This window comes from Lepidochelys olivacea, assembly GCF_965140295.1.
Source record: "Lepidochelys olivacea isolate rLepOli2 genome assembly, chromosome: 4".
In the NCBI taxonomy this organism is placed as follows: domain Eukaryota; kingdom Metazoa; phylum Chordata; order Testudines; family Cheloniidae; genus Lepidochelys; species Lepidochelys olivacea.
In genome coordinates, this window is record NC_140414.1 from 57,555,138 (window position 1) to 57,575,873 (window position 20,736).

A 20,736-nucleotide genomic window follows, 5' to 3' on the forward strand; every position below is an offset into this window, starting at 1 on the left:
TGTTTGCTGGCATTCAACCAAAATCCGTTCTTTATCTCTCTGTGTTATCCTCAGGAGAGTGAGATATAATTCATGGTCACCTGGTTGAAATAGGGTGCTTTTCTTCAGGGACACTCAGTATAGCCCATTCCTGCTGGGCTGTTTGCCTGTGGCTGAACAGAAATGTTCGCCGCTGTTAGCCACAGGGAGGGGGGAAGGTTGAGGGGGTAGTCACGCGGTGGGAGGAGGCAAAATGCGACCTTGTAACGAAAGCACATGTGCTATGTATGTAATGTTAACAGCAAGGTTTACCCTGAAAGAGTGTAGCGACTGTTTTATAAAATGTGTCTTTTTAAATACCGCTGTCCCTTTTTTTTTCTCCACCAGCTGCATGTGTTTCAATGATCACAGGATCTTCTCCTTCCCAGAGGCTAGTGAAGCTTAGAAAGAAAAAAAAACGCACTCGCGATGAAATGTTCTCCGAGCTCATGCTGTCCTCCCACACTGACAGAGCACAGACGAATGCGTGGAGGCAAATAATGTCAGAGTGCAGGAAAGCACAAAATGACCGGGAGGAGAGGTGGAGGGCTGAAGAGAGTAAGTGGCGGGCTGAAGAGAGTAAGTGGCGGGCTGAAGACAGGGCTGAAGCTCAAATGTGGCGGCAGCGTGATGAGAGGAGGCAGGATTCAATGCTGAGGCTGCTGCAGGACCAAACCAGAATACTCCAGTGTATGGTTGAGCTGCAGCAAAGGCAGCTGGAGCACAGACTGCCACTGCTGCCCCTCTGTAACCAACCGCCCTCCTCCCCAAGTTCCATAGCCTCCACACCCAGACGCCCAAGAACGCGGTGGGGGGGCCTCCGGCCAACCAGCCACTCCACAACAGAGGATTGCCCAAAAAAAAGAAGGCTGTCATTCAATAAATTTTAAAGTTGTAAACTTTTAAAGTGCTGTGCTTAAAGTGCTGTGTGGCATTTTCCTTCCCTCCTCCACCACCCCTCCTGGGATACCTTGGTAGTCATCTCCCTATTTGTGTGATGAATGAATAACGAATGCATGACTGTGAAGCAGCAATGACTTTATTGCCTCTGCAAGCGGTGATTAAAGGGAGGAGGGGAGGGTGGTTAGCTTACAGGGAAGTAGAGTGAACCAAGGGGCGGGGGGTTTCATCAAGGAGAAACAAACAGAACTTTCACACTGTAGCCTGGCCAGTCATGAAACTGGTTTTCAAAGCTTCTCTGATGCGTACCGCGCCCTCCTGAGCTCTTCTAACCGCCCTGGTGTCTGGCTGCGCGTAACCAGCAGCTAGGCGATTTGCCTCAGCCTCCCACCCCGCCATAAACGTCTCCCCCTTACTCTCACAGATATTGTGGAGCACACAGCAAGCAGTAATAACAGTGGGAATATTGGTTTCGCTGAGGTCTAAGCGAGTCAGTAAACTGCGCCAGCGCGCCTTTAAACGTCCAAATGCACATTCTACCACCATTCTGCACTTGCTCAGCCTGTAGTTGAACAGCTCCTGACCACTGTCCAGGCTGCCTGTGTACGGCTTCATGAGCCATGGCATTAAGGGGTAGGCTGGGTCCCCAAGGATACATATAGGCATTTCAACATCCCCAACAGTTATTTTCTGGTCTGGGAAGAAAGTCCCTTCCTGCAGCTTTTGAAACAGACCAGAGTTCCTGAAGATGCGAGCATCATGCACCTTTCCCGGCCATCCCACGTTGATGTTGGTGAAACATCCCTTGTGATCCACCAGAGCTTGCAGCACTATCGAAAAGTACCCCTTGCGGTTTATGTACTCGCCGGCTTGGTGCTCTGGTGCCAAGATAGGGATATGGGTTCCGTCTATAGCCCCACCACAGTTAGGGAATCCCATTGCAGCAAAGCCATCCACTATGACCTGCACATTTCCCAGGGTCACTACCCTTGATATCAGCAGATCTTTGATTGCGTGAGCTACTTGCATCACAGCAGCCCCCACAGTAGATTTGCCCACTCCAAATTGATTCCTAACTGACCGGTAGCTGTCTGGCGTTGCAAGCTTCCACAGGGCTATCGCCACTCGCTTCTCAACTGTGAGGGCTGCTCTCATCCTGGTATTCATGCGCTTCAGGGCAGGGGAAAGCAAGTCACAAAGTTCCATGAAAGTGCCTTTACGCATGCGAAAGTTTCACAGCCACTGGGAATCGTCCCAGACCTGCAACACTATGCGGTCCCACCAGTCTGTGCTTGTTTCCCGAGCCCAGAATCGGCGTTCCACAGCATGAACCTGCCCCATTAGCACCATGATGCATGCATTGGCAGGGCCCATGCTTTCAGAGAAATCTGTGTCCATGTCCTGATCACTCACGGGACCGCGCTGACGTCGCCTCCTCGCCCGGTATCGCGTTGCCATGTTCTGGTGCTGCATATACTGCTGGATAATGCGTGTGATGGTTGATGTGCTCCTAATTGCCAAAATGAGCTCAGCGGCCTCCATGCTTGCCTTGGTATGGCGTCCGCACGGAAAAAAGGCGCGGAACGATTGTCTGCCGTTGCTCTGACGGAGGGAGGGGCGACTGACGACACGGCTTACAGGGTTGGCTTCAGGGAGCTAAAATCAACGAAGGGTGTGCCTGTACATCAACGAGTATTTCAGGCAGGACTGCACGGAGGGTTCCAATAAGAAATGGTGCACCAAAGTTATCGTTGTTATTGGAACAAGGAGGTTAGCCTGGCCTCTGATTGATACATGGCTAGATTAACCTCGCTGCGCCTTCTCTGTGACTGACTGCAGTGTGATCTAGACAGGGGAGGAGGAAAATGAGTACAAAACAAATCTGGTCTATTTCTTGTTCTGACCCACTCCATCTATCCTTTACATCTTTGGCTGGCAGCAGACAAAAAAGGCGCGAAATGATTGTCTGCCTTTGCTTTCACGGGGGGAGGGAGAGTGGGAACGGGGTCCTGACGATATGTACCCAGAACCACCCGCGACAATGTTTTAGCCCCATCAGGCATTGGGATATCAACCCAGAATTCCAATGGGCAGCGGAGACTGCGGGAACTGTGGGATAGCTACCCACAGTGCAACGCTCCGGAAGTCGACGCTTGCCTCGGTGCTGTGGAAGTGCTCCGCCGAGTTAATGCACTTAGAGCATTTTCTGTGGGGACACACACACTCGAATATATAAAACCGATTTCAAAAAAACCGACTTCTATAAATTCGACCTAATTTCGTAGTGTAGACATACCCTAAATGTTTTACAAGAGCACACTTCTGCTCATCTTCCCCAGGGACTCGCTGTAAGCAAGGCAGTTTTTTAATCTGTAAGTGTCCAACCCATTATAGTTGTAGGTAACAAAAGAGTACTAGAACTTCGAGGGGGGGAGGCAGAAACACCCCAAAACTAGTTTTTTCATTTTTTGTGGATTTTTCTTTTTTAAACTTTGACAGCACTTTGTATAAAAAAGATTTCACTGTTTCCCAGGAACAGTCGGCATTATCCAAAACTATTTTTAACTGTCAATTTTTTTTTTAAAGTGCCCCCCCCCCGGAACATAATGCAGAAGTTTGAGAAGAACCAAAGGTCTTGGGGTCAAAATCAGGCCAAAGAGAGCCAAGAAAGCAGCACTATTGTTTTCACATGAACAATGAATAAGCAAATATTGACTTGATGTGTAGAATTCACTCAAGAGATGTGAAAGAGTACAGTCATGAGTTTTTTAATTTGCCCTTCCTGTATACTGTTTTGTGTCTAGGTAGGTTGATTCAATAAGTTCAAAATATTATCACTAAATTAACAGATTCTAAGGGTGATCATCTAGTCCAGGGGTTCTCAATGAATTTTTTTGTGGCTTCAGAGTGCAGCCATCAACTCTTGCCGGTGGCCGCTGTTCTATTTTTAACTAAAATTCCTAATTAAGTTTAAGACAGACAAATAAATATGCACATATACATGTCCAAATCATTACAATTTATTTTTTGGGGATTTTTTGCAGACAAAAATATAACATACACTTGTCTCTATTCTTTATTCGATCTAAAGAGAACAGAAACACAAATAAGGTGCTTTGCACGTTCTTGTCTTTTTGGTTGTTTATTTTGCTTTTTTGGTTGCTTTTTTAAAGACTTGCTAGCTAGTAAGTCTGCTGCTGTGAAAAGTGATATTAACAAACATCACTTTTCACAGCAGCAGATTCACTCAGCCCTGGCATGCCCAGGAACAAATCAAGCCCTGGATGGGGAGGTGGGTAGGCAGGCAGTGGGGGCCAGAGGTGATGGGGATAAAGGACGGGGGGCTGAGGGAGAGCCCAGAGCTGGAGCCTCCTGCCCACCCCAGGGAAGGTGAGGAATCCTACTCGTCCAGCATTTGTCTCTCTAGATGGGGGGCAGGACCCAACCCCGGCTGGCAGCCTTGATGGAGGTGTCACTGCTTTGCCTCCATCACTGCCCAGGAGGTTGTGGCCACAAGAAAAGCTCCTGGTGGCCACATTTGAGAAACGCTGATTTAGTCTGACTTCCTGTCTAACAGAGGCCATAGAATCTCCCCAAAATAATTCCTATTTGAGCTAGAATGTATCTTATAGAAAAAAAATAAAAAAATCCATTAAAAATTGCCAGTGATGGGGAAACTCCCCACTTAAGTTGTTCTAGTGGTTAATTACCCTCATTCTTAACAGTTTGTGCCTTATTTCCAGTCTGAATTTGCCTAGCTTCAACTTTCAGCCTTTGGATCTTTTATACCTTTGTCTCTTAGGCTAATGAGCCCTTTTATCAAATTTCTGTTCCCTATGTAGGTACTTACAGCCTGTGATCAAGTTACCTCTTAACCTTCTCTTTGTTAAGCTAAAATCAACTGAACTCCTTGAGTCTAATCACTATATGGCATGTTTTCCAATCCTTTGATCATTCTCAGTGAGGGTTGCGTTTGGGGGTGCGGGCTCTGGGGTGGGGCCAGGGATGAGGAGTTTAGGGTGTGCAAGGGGGCTCCGGGCTAGGTGGGGGAGTGGGGGGAGGGGTGCAGGCTCTGGAGTGGAGCTGGGGATGAGGAGTTTGGGGTGAAGGAGGGTGGTCCAGGCTGGGATCGAGAGATTCGGAGGGCAGGAGAGGGATCATGGCTGGGGCTGGGGCGAGGCTCAGAGGTCCAGGCTCCAGGCGGCGCTTACCTCAAGTGGCTCCCGGAAGCAGTGGCATGTTCCCCATCCGGCTCCTAAGCGGAGGTGTGGTCAGGCAGCTCTGCACACTGCCCTGTCCACAGGCACCGCCTCTGCAGCTCCCATTGACACACTGGAGGGAGCCATTGGAGCATGTAGGAGCCAGAGGAGGGCCATGTGCCGCTTCTGGGAGCCGTGTGGAGCGGCCCCCAACCCTGCACCCTGGCTGGAATGGGGAAGGCCCCAGGCCCTGCTCCCCAGCGGGAGCTCGAGGGCTGGCTTAAAATGGCTTGCCCACCCCTGTGTAGCCAGTGTTAATGGGTGCCATAAAAATATTTTTAATTTATTTATTTATTTGCTCTATAGACCATTGCAGAGGCACTTGAGGCTGTGGCTGTGCTGAGGAGCTGGCAGGGGCTTCATGTATCTCCCATTTTCTCCCCCCCACCGCCCCCAACATCAATAGGGTTCTGACCATTTATTTCCTATAAGATTCCCTGACATTTGGAACATAATATCATATGCAGTGATCAGAAGTGGTGTGCAAAAATCATTGAAGACAAATAGAGAAACGTTGAGTGCAAGACCTTTGCAAGTTTGGCTGAAAATATATGTAATTATGTTGTTAAATTGGCAAGGATTCAGAGAAGAGCACCCCCTCCCGCAACCTAACCCCAATTTTGTGAACATTCATGGCCCGCCATATAATTTCTATTCCCAGATGTGGCTCTCAGGCCAAAAAGTTTGCCCACCCCTGTGCTAGCATAACAATACTCCTATTTTATCTCTGCCCATTCTCCCAATGGGATTTAAAATGTTGGAACCCTGAATAACTTCTCTCAGATAGAAAGGTGGGGTGGGGGGAGTGAAGGAATGTGGGGGTGCACATAGCTGTTGGCATGGGGGACCCTGTTGTGGGTGGAGGGGAGAGTATGGGCCACCCAGAACCCCTGCCATGTAGGAGGACCCTGGAATGAGTGGCACAAAACCTCTGGTGAGGGAGCTTGGAGACCCTGACATGGGAGAAAAAGGGAATAGGGGCCATAGAGAGAGTTGCTGGTGTTTGGAGGAGGAAGTTGCGAGGAGTCCCTGGAAACAGAGCGGGAAAAGGGAGGGATACAAGGAGCCCCTGGTATGTGAAATAAGTTTGGTCTCTACAAGCTACAAAGCATACCCCCCCACCCCTTACTATATTGTTTTAAAATATGTACATCCTTACACATTTGTATATGTCAACAGTTTTTCAGCTACTGAAGAGTACTAGAAAAAATTCTTATTTTTGAGGCTTCATGTTCCTAAATGATGCACTGTAAAACATTCTCTGTCAAATGCTAGGAGTGAGGCAGCCATGGCCCTATCCTTGGACAGCTAAGATTTATGTTTCAGCCAAGGATGCTGTATTTTGTGTATTTGAGAATCAATGGTCAGACACAAACGCATAATAAACATGCAATATAATTCTAAACCTGAACCTGCCCTCAATGTTTAGAGATGCTGAGCACCTGCAATGCCCACTTGATGCAAGTCTCCGGTCCAGTACACAGAGACTGCAGTGAACCTGAAGAAAGACTCTTGGATCCAGAGAGTACATCCAGCCATCTCAAAACATTGTACAAGCACAGTGCACTATAGTGCAGCAATCTCACCTCTGCAGCGTTTGGTCTGAAAAACAGGCTAATACTTACGGGTCATAGGTGCAATTAGGAGTGAAGGAGTGGTTGGCCTTATGCCCCAGCGAGGCACAATACTTGGTGGCATGGTTGTAAGGCTCTGGCACATCTATGACTGTTTCATCATCCAGGGCTATTGTGTTTCCATTGAGGGCCCAGTCTCTGCTGTCCACCTGATTTGCAAGTTAAAAACCCAGCATGTCTGGTCACCTTTTATTTGTTTTCAAAAGTTCCAGTAAGCACACACACAAAAATCTTACATGAAAACAGTTTTAAAAAAAGCAATGAAAATTCAGGCTGGTTATATTCCGCCTGCTGCCTTACCTCCTGGTGTGTAATTCGCACTCCATTGTAAAAGGACATAACCGTGCGCGAACCTGCTGCTATTTTAGAAAATAATCCTTCGCCAGCACTGGAAATGAGAGATGCATCAACATACACCCTAGAAAATAAAAAGAAAGGGTAGAAATTGGATATTTTCTTGTGGTCACATTTCAATCCTCTACACAGTATTATTACTACAGCTACTAGTGCAGAGGTTAGTAGTTCATGCCCTTTAGAAAATGCAAAAGCAAGAAGAACCCAAAACCTAACAACATTTTATTATTAGAGAAACAGGAGGACTTTTCTTGGGACATAGTTCTTAGGAAAAAGAAGTTACTTATAATTTCATTTTATTGTTCAGATGACCACCATTTTCCAGTCTCCCCCTAATGATGGTTAAACATGCAGGGACCTCCAATCCTCACTCCATGACTAGTCCAATTGAAATTCAATGGGACTACTCATGTGTGCAAGGACTACTCACTTGAGAAAGCACTGTCAGGATCAGGCCCTAGAACGCCACGTTTCTAAACAGTCACTAAGAACCTTTTGCTACATCGCACATTTAGATGTTTGTAATACCAGAAGAGGAAGATTACCATCAGGTATACAGCAAAACCTTGTAAAATGAATGGAATTAAGGCAGCGAAGACAAGCAATTCTACATGCTGTACACTGAGAAACATAGAAAGGTCATGTTAGTGACTGACTGGAATCCAGCATTCTGTAGAGAAACATGGCATGTCAACAGTCTCCCCTTTCCCCAGGGCTTTGTACTTTATTACATAATAAACCCAATCCTGCTCACTTTATTCTGGTCAACTAGACTACTCAGATGAGCAGACTTTGACCTAACCTGAATCACTATGCTTGGCATACGCATCAATTTGAGACTGATTCTGTGTTCTGAAAAAGGGAACAGTGTATTTGTGCCAGATCCTTTAAGATGCTGAGCACCCTCAACTCCCCTTGACCTTTACCTCGTAGGTAGGGCCCTTAATGAAGGGTTCTGGACTTCACTGAACAGGACTTTGCAACTACATTTTTTTAAAGTCACTTTCAAGACATTACCCAGAAGTATATTATGTCCATGTTCGGTCTACTAGATTGCCAGTTTTTCCATGTAAATCCAAAAGAAACTTCAGTTCAGTTAAGTCTGTGCTCCACATCAGTCAAGTTCAAGGTCCAAGCTGGCAAACCCTTAGACACCTGACTAGTCCTGCAATTGTTCGTATAAGTGAGGGTTTGCAGGATCGGGTCCCTAAATGCACAGCAGACCAAGAAGTTTACTGAAAGATTTTTAAATGGGAAAAAGAAAAATTCTACCTCTCTGACTCGTAAGGATCAGGAAGAAGTGCATTTGTAGAAATGCAAGATGAAGTAGATTTATCAAAACTGTATACTGGGCCTAAAAATAAATCAATACAGGAATTAAATTAATGGACAATATTAAAAGCATTTCTCTCTTTTGTTAAAGGGACACGCATTCAAGACATTCAAAAGCAAATTAAGTCTGAAAGATGAGATGAACAAAAGAAGAAACATACTTAAAAAGGATATTCCATAGAGCTGCACTGAAAACAAAATACCTGAATCCTCAGCCAGTTTTACTCCTTCTAGATTTTTCTCCTCCCAGGCAACTGAAAATAGCATATTTTATATACAAGAGCTTTAAAAAAAAACCAAAAAAACAAACACAAAGAGGATCTCTATTATTAAAATTAGGGCCCATTTTAAAAAAAAAAAAAAAAGGACTAATGGTTTGTGCGCCCAACTTGGACACCTTACATGGGCCAGACTTTGAGGAAGTGCTGAGCATCCACCTTCTGACAATTAAGCCCTTTCTAAAGTCTAAATTCTTGCACACTTGTATAATCAACTGTCTGATGTAATTTTGCCCCAAAATAAGCAATGCAGGTAGAAAAGGCAGGGAAAAAGCTGAGTATTTGGAAGTTTGATAAAAAGCTGTTGTCCATGGTAACCAAGTTCTAAAAATGGAGCTCTTCTTTCAGCTTTGCACACAGAGTGTAGTTGTATCCTATTTACAAAGCACAAACTGTACCCTCTCAGCTGGATTTTCTTCTTTTTAATTGTGCTATGCAAAGGTTTTTCTACCATGTTTAAAAACAAAAGGTCACTGCTGTCCTCTGGCCTGTTTTCCCCCCTTTTTCCTAATCTTTAAGTTATTTCCAGGCAGTTTAAGTACATAGATCTTTGGGGCACAAAAGTAACAGTGCTAGGATAGATCATATTTCTACTAATGATCCTTTCTTGTCCACAACTGTAAAAATATCTACAACAATTAATGAAACACCCCAAAACACTAATTGGTCAATTCACCATAGCCCTACACCTTTTGTAATCATTTACCGCAGCAATGAATTGGTGTAAGATACTATCATTCTTACATTTAGCATTTTATGCCCACACACTGGTGTAAACGACGACACAAGTTGCAGGGAAATGGTGAATCAGATTCTTTCTTATCGAAAGAAACTCATTAATCCTGATGTCTATGTCCCATGCTCTCTATTTAATGCAGTATCTAAGGGCACCCAACAGTGTTTGTACAAATCAGTACTAACAAACAAACCCAACAGATAGCAATACAGTTAGGACTGAATCATGACCCTTCCTTGCTTGTTTGTTCGCTCATTTTAACAATATGTCTGTCAACACGAAGAGTCATTATAAGCTAATTTTCCAGCTGGCATGGGGAAAAAAGTGAATTTAAGGAGTGAACTGGATGGGGCAAATTTCCCAGACTTTTCCTCGACCTTCCCCTCCCACTGTAACCTCCCACAGGATGTCTGCATTTTTCAGAGCAGTGGACAACACTGGAAATACACACCCACCCAACCTAACTTACAAAAGTCCTCATTAATGTTCTGTAATAGAAAAAAAATCTGGTGTTCTCCCTAATTGATTCCTCCTTACCAGTCAGACCTTACAAACCCTCAAGGGGAATATTCAGAGTATGGGGACTGAGGTGAAGAAAGAATGAGACACATAGACCAAAGAAGATATTTTTTTGTCAGTGTACAAGCTGCACATCAACTGAACTTACTGCCTGGTATCAGTTCAAAGTGTGGCTTTCCTTCCTCTACAGATGTAAGAGTTGCCAGTTTTGCTTCTATCATTTCTCCATCTATGAACCTTCCATAATATGCAGTCTTCTCATCAGGGTACACATAGGCTATTTTTTCCCCCGTCATCTCCCCTTCTTCATTCACTTCTCCTACAAGGCTGCCTCCATCCTGAAAGAGTGTCCAAAAGAAAAAAGTTTTTAATTATAATATAGAATAAAAGAGCTGGCTATAAAAATAAAGTATCGGAGAAGGTCCTTGACGTAGTTTACTGATAGGGTTAAAACTAGTTAGTAAGGAATCTATATAGCCTTGATTAAAATAAGACACTTTTATTCCAAACTAAACTGTCCACACACAGATGCACACTGAAAGAACGAAAGGTGTAAATTAAAACTCATTTCATTATTTCAGTGCCAGGAGTAATTCCAATCAATGGAATTACACCAGAAGAAAAAAAACTGGTGTAAAATCTGAATTAGGCCTTCTGTCCTGTAGGTAAGTAGAAACCACAAGGACTTCCCTTCCACTTGAAACAAACATTGAGATTTCAAACAAGTAGGGGTAACAGAGCTAGGCAGTGGCCCAGGGCACTAAAAACCTAATGCATCCTGCCTTGTCACATTTTGCAAAAATGGTTCAGTGCTGGGGGGGTGGGGAGAAGAGAGAGAGGAGGAGGAAGAATAAGAAGTGCTGCTTTGTATATTGTTATATGATGGTACATCAGAGGACTGAAGCCTATAAAGCATTATGGATATATATTGGAGGTCTGGGAAGTAATTAGGAGTGGCACTGGAAGGAATGAACAGAATAAGAACTACAATGGAGACGGTGAGAGAAGAAACTAGAGGAAAGGCAATGAATTTGGGGAGAGAGAAAAGGGGACAATGGAAGGAAAAAACCATCAAGAAAACTGGAGAGAGTGGAATACCAAAACCCCAGAAAGAGAGTGCCTTGTCAGTTGCAGACTTTGAATCACCACTTCCAGCATTCAGGTGGAAAGAAGTGGCAGGAGCAATAAATAAGATCAACTCACCTGAACAAAAGGAAAGAAAAAATGAAAAACAAGAGACTAAAAAGAGAGTTACAAGTAATTATTTCTTTTACTACCAATGCTTCCAAGCAGCATTTATTTTTCAAAGTTTTCCATGGAAAAGACCCCTAGCCACTCCACCTCCTCCATCTCCTGTTGACAGCTCCCAGCAATGTGAGCCCCTTTCCTTTTCAACTCTTCTTTCTTCCACCCCAACCATGTCATTTCAGCACGAGAGACTGTTGCTGTGCCAGTCCAGAGCTACCTACTGGAGCTTACCTACTGAATATCAGGGAGCTTAAATGGGTTATAACTCCCAACTGTTGGGTATATTTTGCTTCTTCCATCCCCAAAATTACATCTCACCAATTTTGGGGGAAGACTTCTTCCTGGCTGCAGGAATGCCACACAGAGAGAGACACTGGATTATGTACCATACTGCCCAAGTACAATGGTTGTAGAGTTTCTAAGGCCTAGTCTTCAAGACAAAACTATCTTTAAACATGGGTATGGCTTAATGATGTTACAGGTTTTCTGTCCATAGAGGTACAAATAAAACATGTTACAGCATATTTTGACAACAGCTATGTTTAAACAGTTATTTTTGGAGCAAAAATGGCATCTTAGAGATCACTTCTCATCCTAAATTCCATCCTGACAATTAATGCTAGCCAGACTGTTAGGAATGAACTTTCCAGGACTTGCAGCAGAGTTCTATCATTAGGAACTTGAAGGAAAAGTATGTGACCTTCACGGTCAGGTGTATTTAATTTTTTGCTTTCACTTGCACTCTGTTCTTGATCACAGATAATTGCTATTGGTATTTCCCTGGCAGCCTCAATTGTAGTTTTAGTTACCTAATTCACAGACTGGACAGCAGTAAGTTAGGTTTTTAATTCCTTTAAGAAATACCCAATGGTCACAGCATTTGAGAGGCACTAAATATGCATAAAGATGTAACACAGAAGGAGCTGCCTCTTGCCTCGAGAGAATTCAATCTACTGGGTAGATAATTGTGTACAGAAGTCTTCCACTCCAACACTGCCTTTCGTTTTCCACACCCGAAGTTCTTCAGGCCTTTGGTGGCATGCTACAGACAAATGTGCTGTACATGGTCACTTCAGGCCCTACTCAGCACTTACTCAGACAAAATTTCTATGGACTTGAGTGGCCTGAGCAGGGAGTGCTGAATAGGGCTATTCATAAGTTAAAAAAAAAATAGGAAGGAACACTACTGTACAGTCTATAATTTAGCACATTTTAAAATATTCCCTAGAAGACAAAGATTCACAAAGAAAAGTCCCACCATTTACTTAGAGACAGGAACAGGAAACCCTTGCTATTTTCTGGAACTAGGACTTTTTACCCCTAAAGGAGCGGTCATAGGGAACAAACCTTATTCCCCCCTAAGCCAAGTTCATGGAGCCAGGTCTAGCAAAATGTCTTGAACAGCTAGAAAGAAGCTTCCTCCCTAGGCCACATAGCAGTAACATATTTCAGCCTATACGGCTTCTGCGCCCTTCTTTTATTCTCCAACAAAGAAAACAGGAAATCAGGCTTACCGGGTAATATATCCAACACACGCCATGTCGATTATCATCTTTGTACTGCCCTTTGAATATCAGTCGTCCATCAATGTCATATTCCTGAGCAGGTCCATTAAGTTCTCCATCCACATGCGTTCCATGAAGAACCCCTCCATCCTCATAAGTATAGAGTCCCTGGCCTTGGAGAGCATCATCGACATAATACCCTTCCAGTGTGCTGGTAACAAAGGAAAAGACAGATGGTGCAGTTGTTCCCCTCTTTTAAACAGAGCTCTTGAGAACTGAACAATATACTCAGTACAACCCTCACCCTCTGTTTAAAATCTGGGCATACTGCATATCATTTTAAAACCCCAAATAAAAAAAAACAAACAAAAACAGCTAGTCTCCACTGAATTCTCTAGTTAAATAGCACTTGTATTGTACTTCCATTGTCCAAGCACTTTACAGATGTTAATCATTCCATTGTACTGATTCAGCATTCTTGATCCACACTGCTACATTTTATAGATGGGGACACTGAGGAATAGAGGTGAAGTGATTTATCCAAGGCCAAAGAGGGAATTCTTTTCAAAGCAGATTGCTTTTGGATTAGGATTCTCTCTCTTCTAACCCTATGCTCAGACCTTCAGATCCCATCTCTTCAAAGTCAATGTCTATACTACGCCCCTGATCAACGCTCCGGGGATTGATGCACCAGGGTTGATTTAGAGGGTCTAGTGAAGACCCGCTAAATTGACCACAGATTACTCTCCAGTTGAGCCCAGTACTCTACCCTGAATGAGAAGAGTAAGGTAAGTTGACGGGAGAGTGTCTCCCGTTGACCCAGCGTAGCGTGGACCCCGAGGTAAGCTGACCCAGGGCTGGCTCTACTCAGCATTTACCAAAAAATCTGCCACCCCAAGCTGCGAGAGCACAACTGCAAGAACTGCAAGCAAGAAGAAGAAGAAAAAAAAAAAAAAGGATGGATGGATGGATGGCCGGAATGCCGCCCCTGGAATTGTGCTACCCCAAGCACATGCTTGCTTTGCTGGTGCCTAGAGCCAGACCTGAGCAACATCGACTCCAGCTACATTATTCATGGAGTGTGTAGCTTAGGTCGACTTACCACAGTAGTGTAGACATAGCTTAAGTCTTGGGCTACACTACCAACTGACGTCAGTAAAATTATGGTGCTCAGGGTGTGGATATTCCACACCCCTGAGCAATGTAGTTATATCGACCTAACCCCTAGGGTAGCCAGCACTTCTCCCATCAACATAGCCACTGCCTCTTGGGGAGGTGGAGTACCTACGCTGATGGGAGAAGCTCTCCTGTCAGCATAGGCTAGCAGCTGCACTGCTGTAAGTGTAGACAAGCCCTAACATACTACCAGCCTGGTGTTAGTTCTTGTCAACAACGTATTTAACAGCTGCCTGCACCAAATTTTCCAGAATCACTGTCATTTTGTTCTTTATTAGGACTGTCAAGTGATTAAAAAAAATTAATCTCGATTACTCACGCTGTTAAACAATAGAATACTGTTTATTAAAATATGTTTGGATGTCTTCTACATTTCAAATATAATTGATTTCAATTATAACAGAATACAAAGTGTACAGTGCTCACTTTATATTTTTTATTACAAATATTTGAACTGTAAAAAACAAAAGAAATACTATTGTTCAATTTACTTAATACAAGTACTATAGTGTAATCTATCGTGAAAGTTGAACTTACAAATGTAGAATTATGTACAAAAAATAACTGCATTCAAAAACAAAACAATATAAAACTTTATAGCCTAGAAGTCCCTTCAGTCCTATTTCTTGTTCAGCAAATTGCTCAAACAAGTTTGTTTACATTTGCAGGAGCTAATGCTGCCCACTTCTTGTTTACGTCACCTGAAAAGCGAGAACAGGGGTTCACATGGCACTGTTGTAGCCGGCATTGCAAGACAGTTTTCACGTCAGATGCGCTAAAGATTCATATGTTCGTTCATACTTCAGCCACCATTCCAGATGACATGCGTCCATGCTGATGATGGGTTCTGCTAGATAATAATCCAAAGCAGTGCAGACCAAAGCATGACATCTGACTCAGATGATGAAAATGAACAACATCAGAAGGCTGATTTTCTTTTTTGGTTCTTCGGGTTCTGTAGTTTCTGCATCAGATCGTTGCTTTTTTAAGACTTCTGAAAGCATGCTACACACATCATCCCTCTCAGATTTTGGAAGGCACTTCTGATTCTTAAATTTTGGGTCGAGTGCTGTAGCTATCTTTAGAAATATCACATTGGTATTTTCTTTGCAATTTGTCAAATCTGCAGCAAAAGTATTCTTAAAATGAACAATATGTGCTGGGTCATCATCCGAGACTGCTATAAAATATATGGTAGAATGCAGGTAAAACAGAGCAGGAGACATACAAGCTTCCAGCAGGGGGTTGGACTAGATGACCTCCTGAGGTCCCTTCCAACCCTGATATTCTATGATTCATATTCTATGATTCAATTCTCCCCCTAGGAGTTCAGTCACAAGTTTAATTAACGCATTTTTATTTTAAACAAACATCAGCATGGAAGCATGTCCTCTGGAATGGTGGCTGAAGCATGAAGGGGCATGCGAATGTTTAGCATATCTGGCACATAAATACCTTGCAATGCCCGCAACAAAAGTCCCATGTGAATGCCTGTTCTCACTTTCTGGTGACATTGTAAATAAGAAGTGGGCAGCATCATCTCTTTAAATGTAAACAAGCTTGTTTGTCTTAACGATTGGTTGAACGAGAAGTAGGACTGAGTGGATTCTTAGGCTCTAAAATTTTGCATTGTTTTGTTTTTGAGTGCAGTTATGTAACAAAAAAAAGTCAACATTTGTAAGTTTCACTTTCAGGATAAAGAGATTGCATTGGAGGTGAATTAAAAATATTGTTTCTTTTGTTTATCATTTTTACAGTACAAATATTTGTAATAAATAATAAAAAGTGAGCAGTGTACACTTTCTCTTATGTATTGTAATTGAAATCAATATATTTGAAAATGTAGAAAACATCCAAAATACTTAATAAATTTCAATTGGTATTCTATTGTTTAACAGTGCAATTGAAACCACAATTAATCGCAATTAATTCTTTTAATCATGATTTTTTTTTTAGTTAATCGCATGAGTTAACTGAGATTAAAAAAATAGGGCTGTCAATTTAAATATACACATACACACCCACCCCCTATTAAAAAGGAATGTACGTTGTCAAGCAAAACTCATACAGCATTTTGCTAGCGAGTCACTGATTTCACACAACTTTTCTCTTACAATACCTTTAAAAGAGTAGCAACGATACTCGGAGCTAGAATATGTTGTCATTTGTTTTCTTTTTTAGAAAACAATGCTGAGAGAAACTAACAATTAGGGATTAAAAAAATTCCTTATTATAATGTCTCTTTCCTTGCAAGCTAAAACTTTTTTTTTTAAAAACAGTGTCTACTTTGCCTCAATATATGTAATTAACATATTAGCTGTTTTCTACTTAATGTCTAATAATATTGTCTACATAATTTATGTTAAAATGCAATGACATCTACGGTAAAAGCATAACTGTCTATCTGGGAATATAAGACTCCATGTGTTTCAGAAGACTTCAAATATTTGCTTTATTGTTGTTGGATATGGGTATCAAAGTGACTCTTGAGTTTCTAAAGTTTCCCTTCTTTACTTTTACAGTGTTTTGTCCCACTGCAAGAAAGATGCTTTTGCGTTGTATCAACAAAAGTAAGATGCCCATAACTCAGTATTTCAGATCGCACTAGGACTTCAGGTTTATCTGCAAAAGGAAATGAACCTGTTCATTCCAAATGTCAGTTGAGGGAAGGCTAAGGAAAAGCGGTTGTGGACAACCATGCTTTGGCTACTAAAATGGACAGAGTTAAACTTTTTTTCCAGCAAGGACAGGACATTCAATACAAGCACAAGGGATCAGTTGTTGTCAACCACGGGCCATTTTCCTAGCGTATAAGGTGTTAGTTTTCCCTGCTTGTTTCTAGCTCCAGTAAAAATCAGCTTCAGAAATCTTCCTATGAAGTGAGCTGTAGCTCACGAAAGCTTATGCTCAAATAAATTTGTTAGTCTCTAAGGTGCCACAAGTACTCCTTTTCTTTTTGCGGATACAGACTAACACGGCTGCTACTCTGAAAAGAAATCTTCCTGGTAAATGAACATGCAAAGAATGCCTGCATGTTAAGACTGTAAGCTCCTCAGGGGAGGAGTCACCTTCACATTGTGTCAAGCACATTTTCAGCAGTTATTATTATAATAAATTAAAATGTTAAAGCCCCAGGTCACTGACATTACAACTGCCCTCTAAATTTTCAAACAATTTTTGGGAGGTTGTTTGTCTCCCCCCACCTCTCATTTTCTCCAACTCAAGTCTCTGGGATTTCTCTTAAAAATACAACTTAAAAATGTCAACCTCCCACCTTTCCTCTCTATGCTCAGGGATGCCTCAATCTTTCCCACTTCTAGTAATTCCCATACAAATAGGCTTCAAACTTTCCCTTTTGTAACACTGTTCTCAGCACTTGCTAGAGAAGTGCCAGTTTAGAAAATGCATCTGAAGAAGTGGGTTTTTTACCCACGAAAGCTTATGCCCAAATAAATCTGTTAACCATTGGACTTCCTGTTTTAGTTTAGAAAAAGTTTCTAGTTCTCCATAGAGAATAGCAGTTGTTCGATGACATCCAACGCTTTTCTGCTCACAGGGATTAATTCTCAAAATGCTCTCAGACAAATGTTAGTGTGAAAGTAAAAGTACCCAATACAAAATGTGGAGCATGCTGGAGTTGAAATTTCATTCTTTGCAAAACATGTGTTTTCTACAAAATGAAAATTTGATCCAATCTCTCTCACTTTTTTAAATAATCAACAGACAGGACAGCAATGCTGACAATATTTAGCAGAAGTAAACCTTTCTGCTTACCCAAGTGCTGGTTTGGACCATTTTATTCCCCTATCCAAAAAAAATTTTAAAAAATGAGAACATTTATAATGTTGCATATGGTCCCTATTCAGGGTTTGGTAGGAACAACCTACTCCTGAACAGGAGAGCTACAGTGCAGTTGTCAGCCTTCAGTGGCAGGACTGCAATGGAAACTGGCCATGGAGGAAACGTGTCTGGACTAAGCCAAAAACAATTAACTTGTGCTAAAGCACACAAGAGTATAAGGGGTTGGGTGTTTTGGGATCCATGGCAGAAAGAGTTGAGCTCTGATGAATACAGGGAGCAGGGAAATGACAGTTTTGATGAAGCCAGGGGAGCAGAAAATCTGGTGTAATTCCTTGTTTAAGAAAAAAAATCCTTAAAGAAACAAAAATCAACTTTCCCGTCCCTTCCACACCCCCTCCGCCCCCTGTATTTAAACCATGAACTTTTGGGTGCAGCATCCTTTTTCAATAGCTGTCCCCAAAGCTGTGCAAACTGCATCATCATCAGTTAGGCTGTCCAAAAGTAACTAGCAGCATTTGAGTCAACTCTACTTAAAAAGAAAAGGAGTACTTGTGGCACCTTAGAGACTAACCAATTTATTAGAGCATAAGCTTTCGTGAGCTACAGCTCACTTCCTCAGCTGTAGCTCACGAAAGCTTATGCTCTAATAAATTGGTTAGTCTCTAAGGTGCCACAAGTACTCCTTTTCTTTTTGCGAATACAGACTAACACGGCTGTTATTCTGAAACTCTACTTAAGTTAAGCTCAAACCTGTATGGGCCCTATCCACATTACAGAAAACAGTTTTAAAATATATATGTATATATATATATACACACATATATATATATATATACACACACACACACACACACACACACCCCCACCAGATACTCAGACTATTGTGTTTAAATTTTGGTCTGGTAGTTACCAAAAATGTACAATAGGTAACTGTTTTGTTTTTCAAAGAATCTGATGTTCATGAAAGGTGCTGTGTTGACAGCTCTGAAGAATTACAGAAGAGACACGGCATAAATACAGGGAAGCTCAGGCTGCCAATGCAACCCTGCCTGCACCCTGCCATTTGGAGGGACCACTTCTCAGAGTAAAAAACAGTAGCTCAGTTTCCATATCGAGACAATCTTTGGCCTCTCTGCGGAGACTTCCAACAAGTATGTTTACACTGAAGCCTCCTCTGAGAAATCAAACCTCATTTTACATATGCCAGCTGTTAGTAATATTTTTCAGTCACTCCCAGCAGGCCTTGAAATGGCCAATTGCTACTGACAAATAAGGTTTCCCTAGTGAGCATGCAGGCCCATGAAATTCAATTCTGCAGAACTTATTCTTTAGAAAAATAAGGTTACAAGCCCTTATGGCTGGGAAAATAACCTTGCCAGTCTGAACTACGTGTAAAACAATGCCATGCTACACCCCTGAGTTAGCGGATAGGCAGCTCCAGTACCTCTGGCTGCTGCTCAGAACTTTGCCAAGCATAAGCAGAACGGAATTGACAAGACTTTGGGGGTCAGTTTCACCACCACTATTCATAGCACTACACAGCTGGGAAAAATCAAGAATGATGTCATTTTGTAGATCAGCTGCTCCTTCTGAGGAAATTGCTGAGCAACAGCAAAGAGAGGTACTAGACTGATTTGTGAGGAAAGGGGTGGGGTGGGGTGGAGTGGGGGCGGGGAGAGAGAAATACGGCTAGGAACAGTGAAGTAATTGAGACCTTCCACTTTTTACAGATGAGGAAACTAGCCTGACTGTCAGAGCATAACTCCCACTGAAGACCATGGCAATTGTAGATGCATTTCTGAAAAAGAGTCAGGTCATAAATGATTTTTACAAGATCAAAGAGCTGGGAATAGCCATATTTAATTCAGTCAGTATTTTAACCACCAGACCGCACAGTGTCCACTAAACAAGTTTCAGCACTAATTAGATTGTAAGCTCTTTTGTGCAGAGACCATTTCTTTCTATATCTTTGTAGTGGCCCCATATTGCTGGGCCCAAATCCCAAATGGAGCCTCTGGGCATTACCATAATACAAAAAGCCCACTGAACCAGCCTGGAAAATAGCGGTCAGCAGGTTTTTAAACCACCATGTATGGAGTTAAAATCATAAGACTTCCTTGAAATCTTGAATTAACTTTAATATTAAAGAGGACTACAGTGACTTGACTCTCATATTAAGGAGCAGTCCCTGGGGTCACTCCATTATTTTCAGAGTTCACAAACAGATGGAGACACTGTGTTACTCTAGCCAGCACACAATGAAGAAACTATCCAACTAAAGCTCTCATGGGAAAGCAGCTGCTGGAACTAGGAACACATATATCCTCTCCCGCCAAAAATAGTTAGTTACATACTGGTGTAAACAGGAGAAAAAAAAAAAAAAAGGAAGACGAGAAAAGAGCCAATGTTTACCTTCCATCAAAAAAGAAGAACTTGCCACGGCCGTTCTTTTCTCCATGCACAAAGTTTCCCTCAAATCTGTCTGTGGACGAATAGGTGACTGTACAGAACCCATGTGGCAACCCATCATCATCCAGAAGCCCTTAAGCAAAAACAAAAACAAATAAAAAAATAGCAAAGATATCAGAACAGGTGTGCAATCACATATAGTAATCAACATATATCTCCCTTCCATACGTTGTTGCTCCCCAAAATATTTATTTTAACAGACCTACTACTCAAAATATTTTATTTAAAACAAAAAATGGACCAGAGCTCTTCAGGACTATTTGCAGCCAGTTATTTTTGGAACAACCTGTTCCAAAAATCTTTGGGGAGAGAAAAAAAAAAGAGCCAAGATAGAGTAGTTGATGGAATAAGACAAACACACTTCTCAACTAAGTACTGCCCATACTGTATTGTGTTCAAGTACCTTTACAAAAAAAAAAAAGAGCTACTTCCTAGAAGTATTTCTCCCACATGACACTGGAATGTATTCAAGGCATTCCAATTCATACAATTATAAATTAAAAAAAA

At 42.3% G+C, this 20,736-nt stretch overlaps 1 protein-coding gene across 2 annotated transcripts in view; it reads right to left on the minus strand.

Moving 5' to 3' along the window:
- SETD7 (SET domain containing 7, histone lysine methyltransferase) overlaps positions 1-20,736 on the minus strand; it is a 37,595-nt gene that overhangs the window by 8,381 nt on the left and 8,478 nt on the right. Inside the window, exons 2-8 of one of the 2 annotated variants that reach the window (XM_084625654.1) lie at positions 20,173-20,302; positions 12,793-12,994; positions 10,179-10,368; positions 8,438-8,519; positions 7,112-7,229; positions 6,803-6,960; positions 1,740-2,763 (exon numbers count right to left, since the gene is read on the minus strand). In XM_084625654.1, the coding sequence (XP_084481780.1) occupies positions 2,673-2,763; positions 6,803-6,960; positions 7,112-7,229; positions 8,438-8,519; positions 10,179-10,368; positions 12,793-12,994; positions 20,173-20,302 (971 nt within the window). In that variant the 3' untranslated portion in view covers positions 1,740-2,672. Of the gene's footprint in view, positions 1-1,739; positions 2,764-6,802; positions 6,961-7,111; positions 7,230-8,437; positions 8,520-10,178; positions 10,369-12,792; positions 12,995-20,172; positions 20,303-20,736 lie in introns of those variants that run through there. The other variant, XM_084625653.1, reaches the window with a different exon arrangement.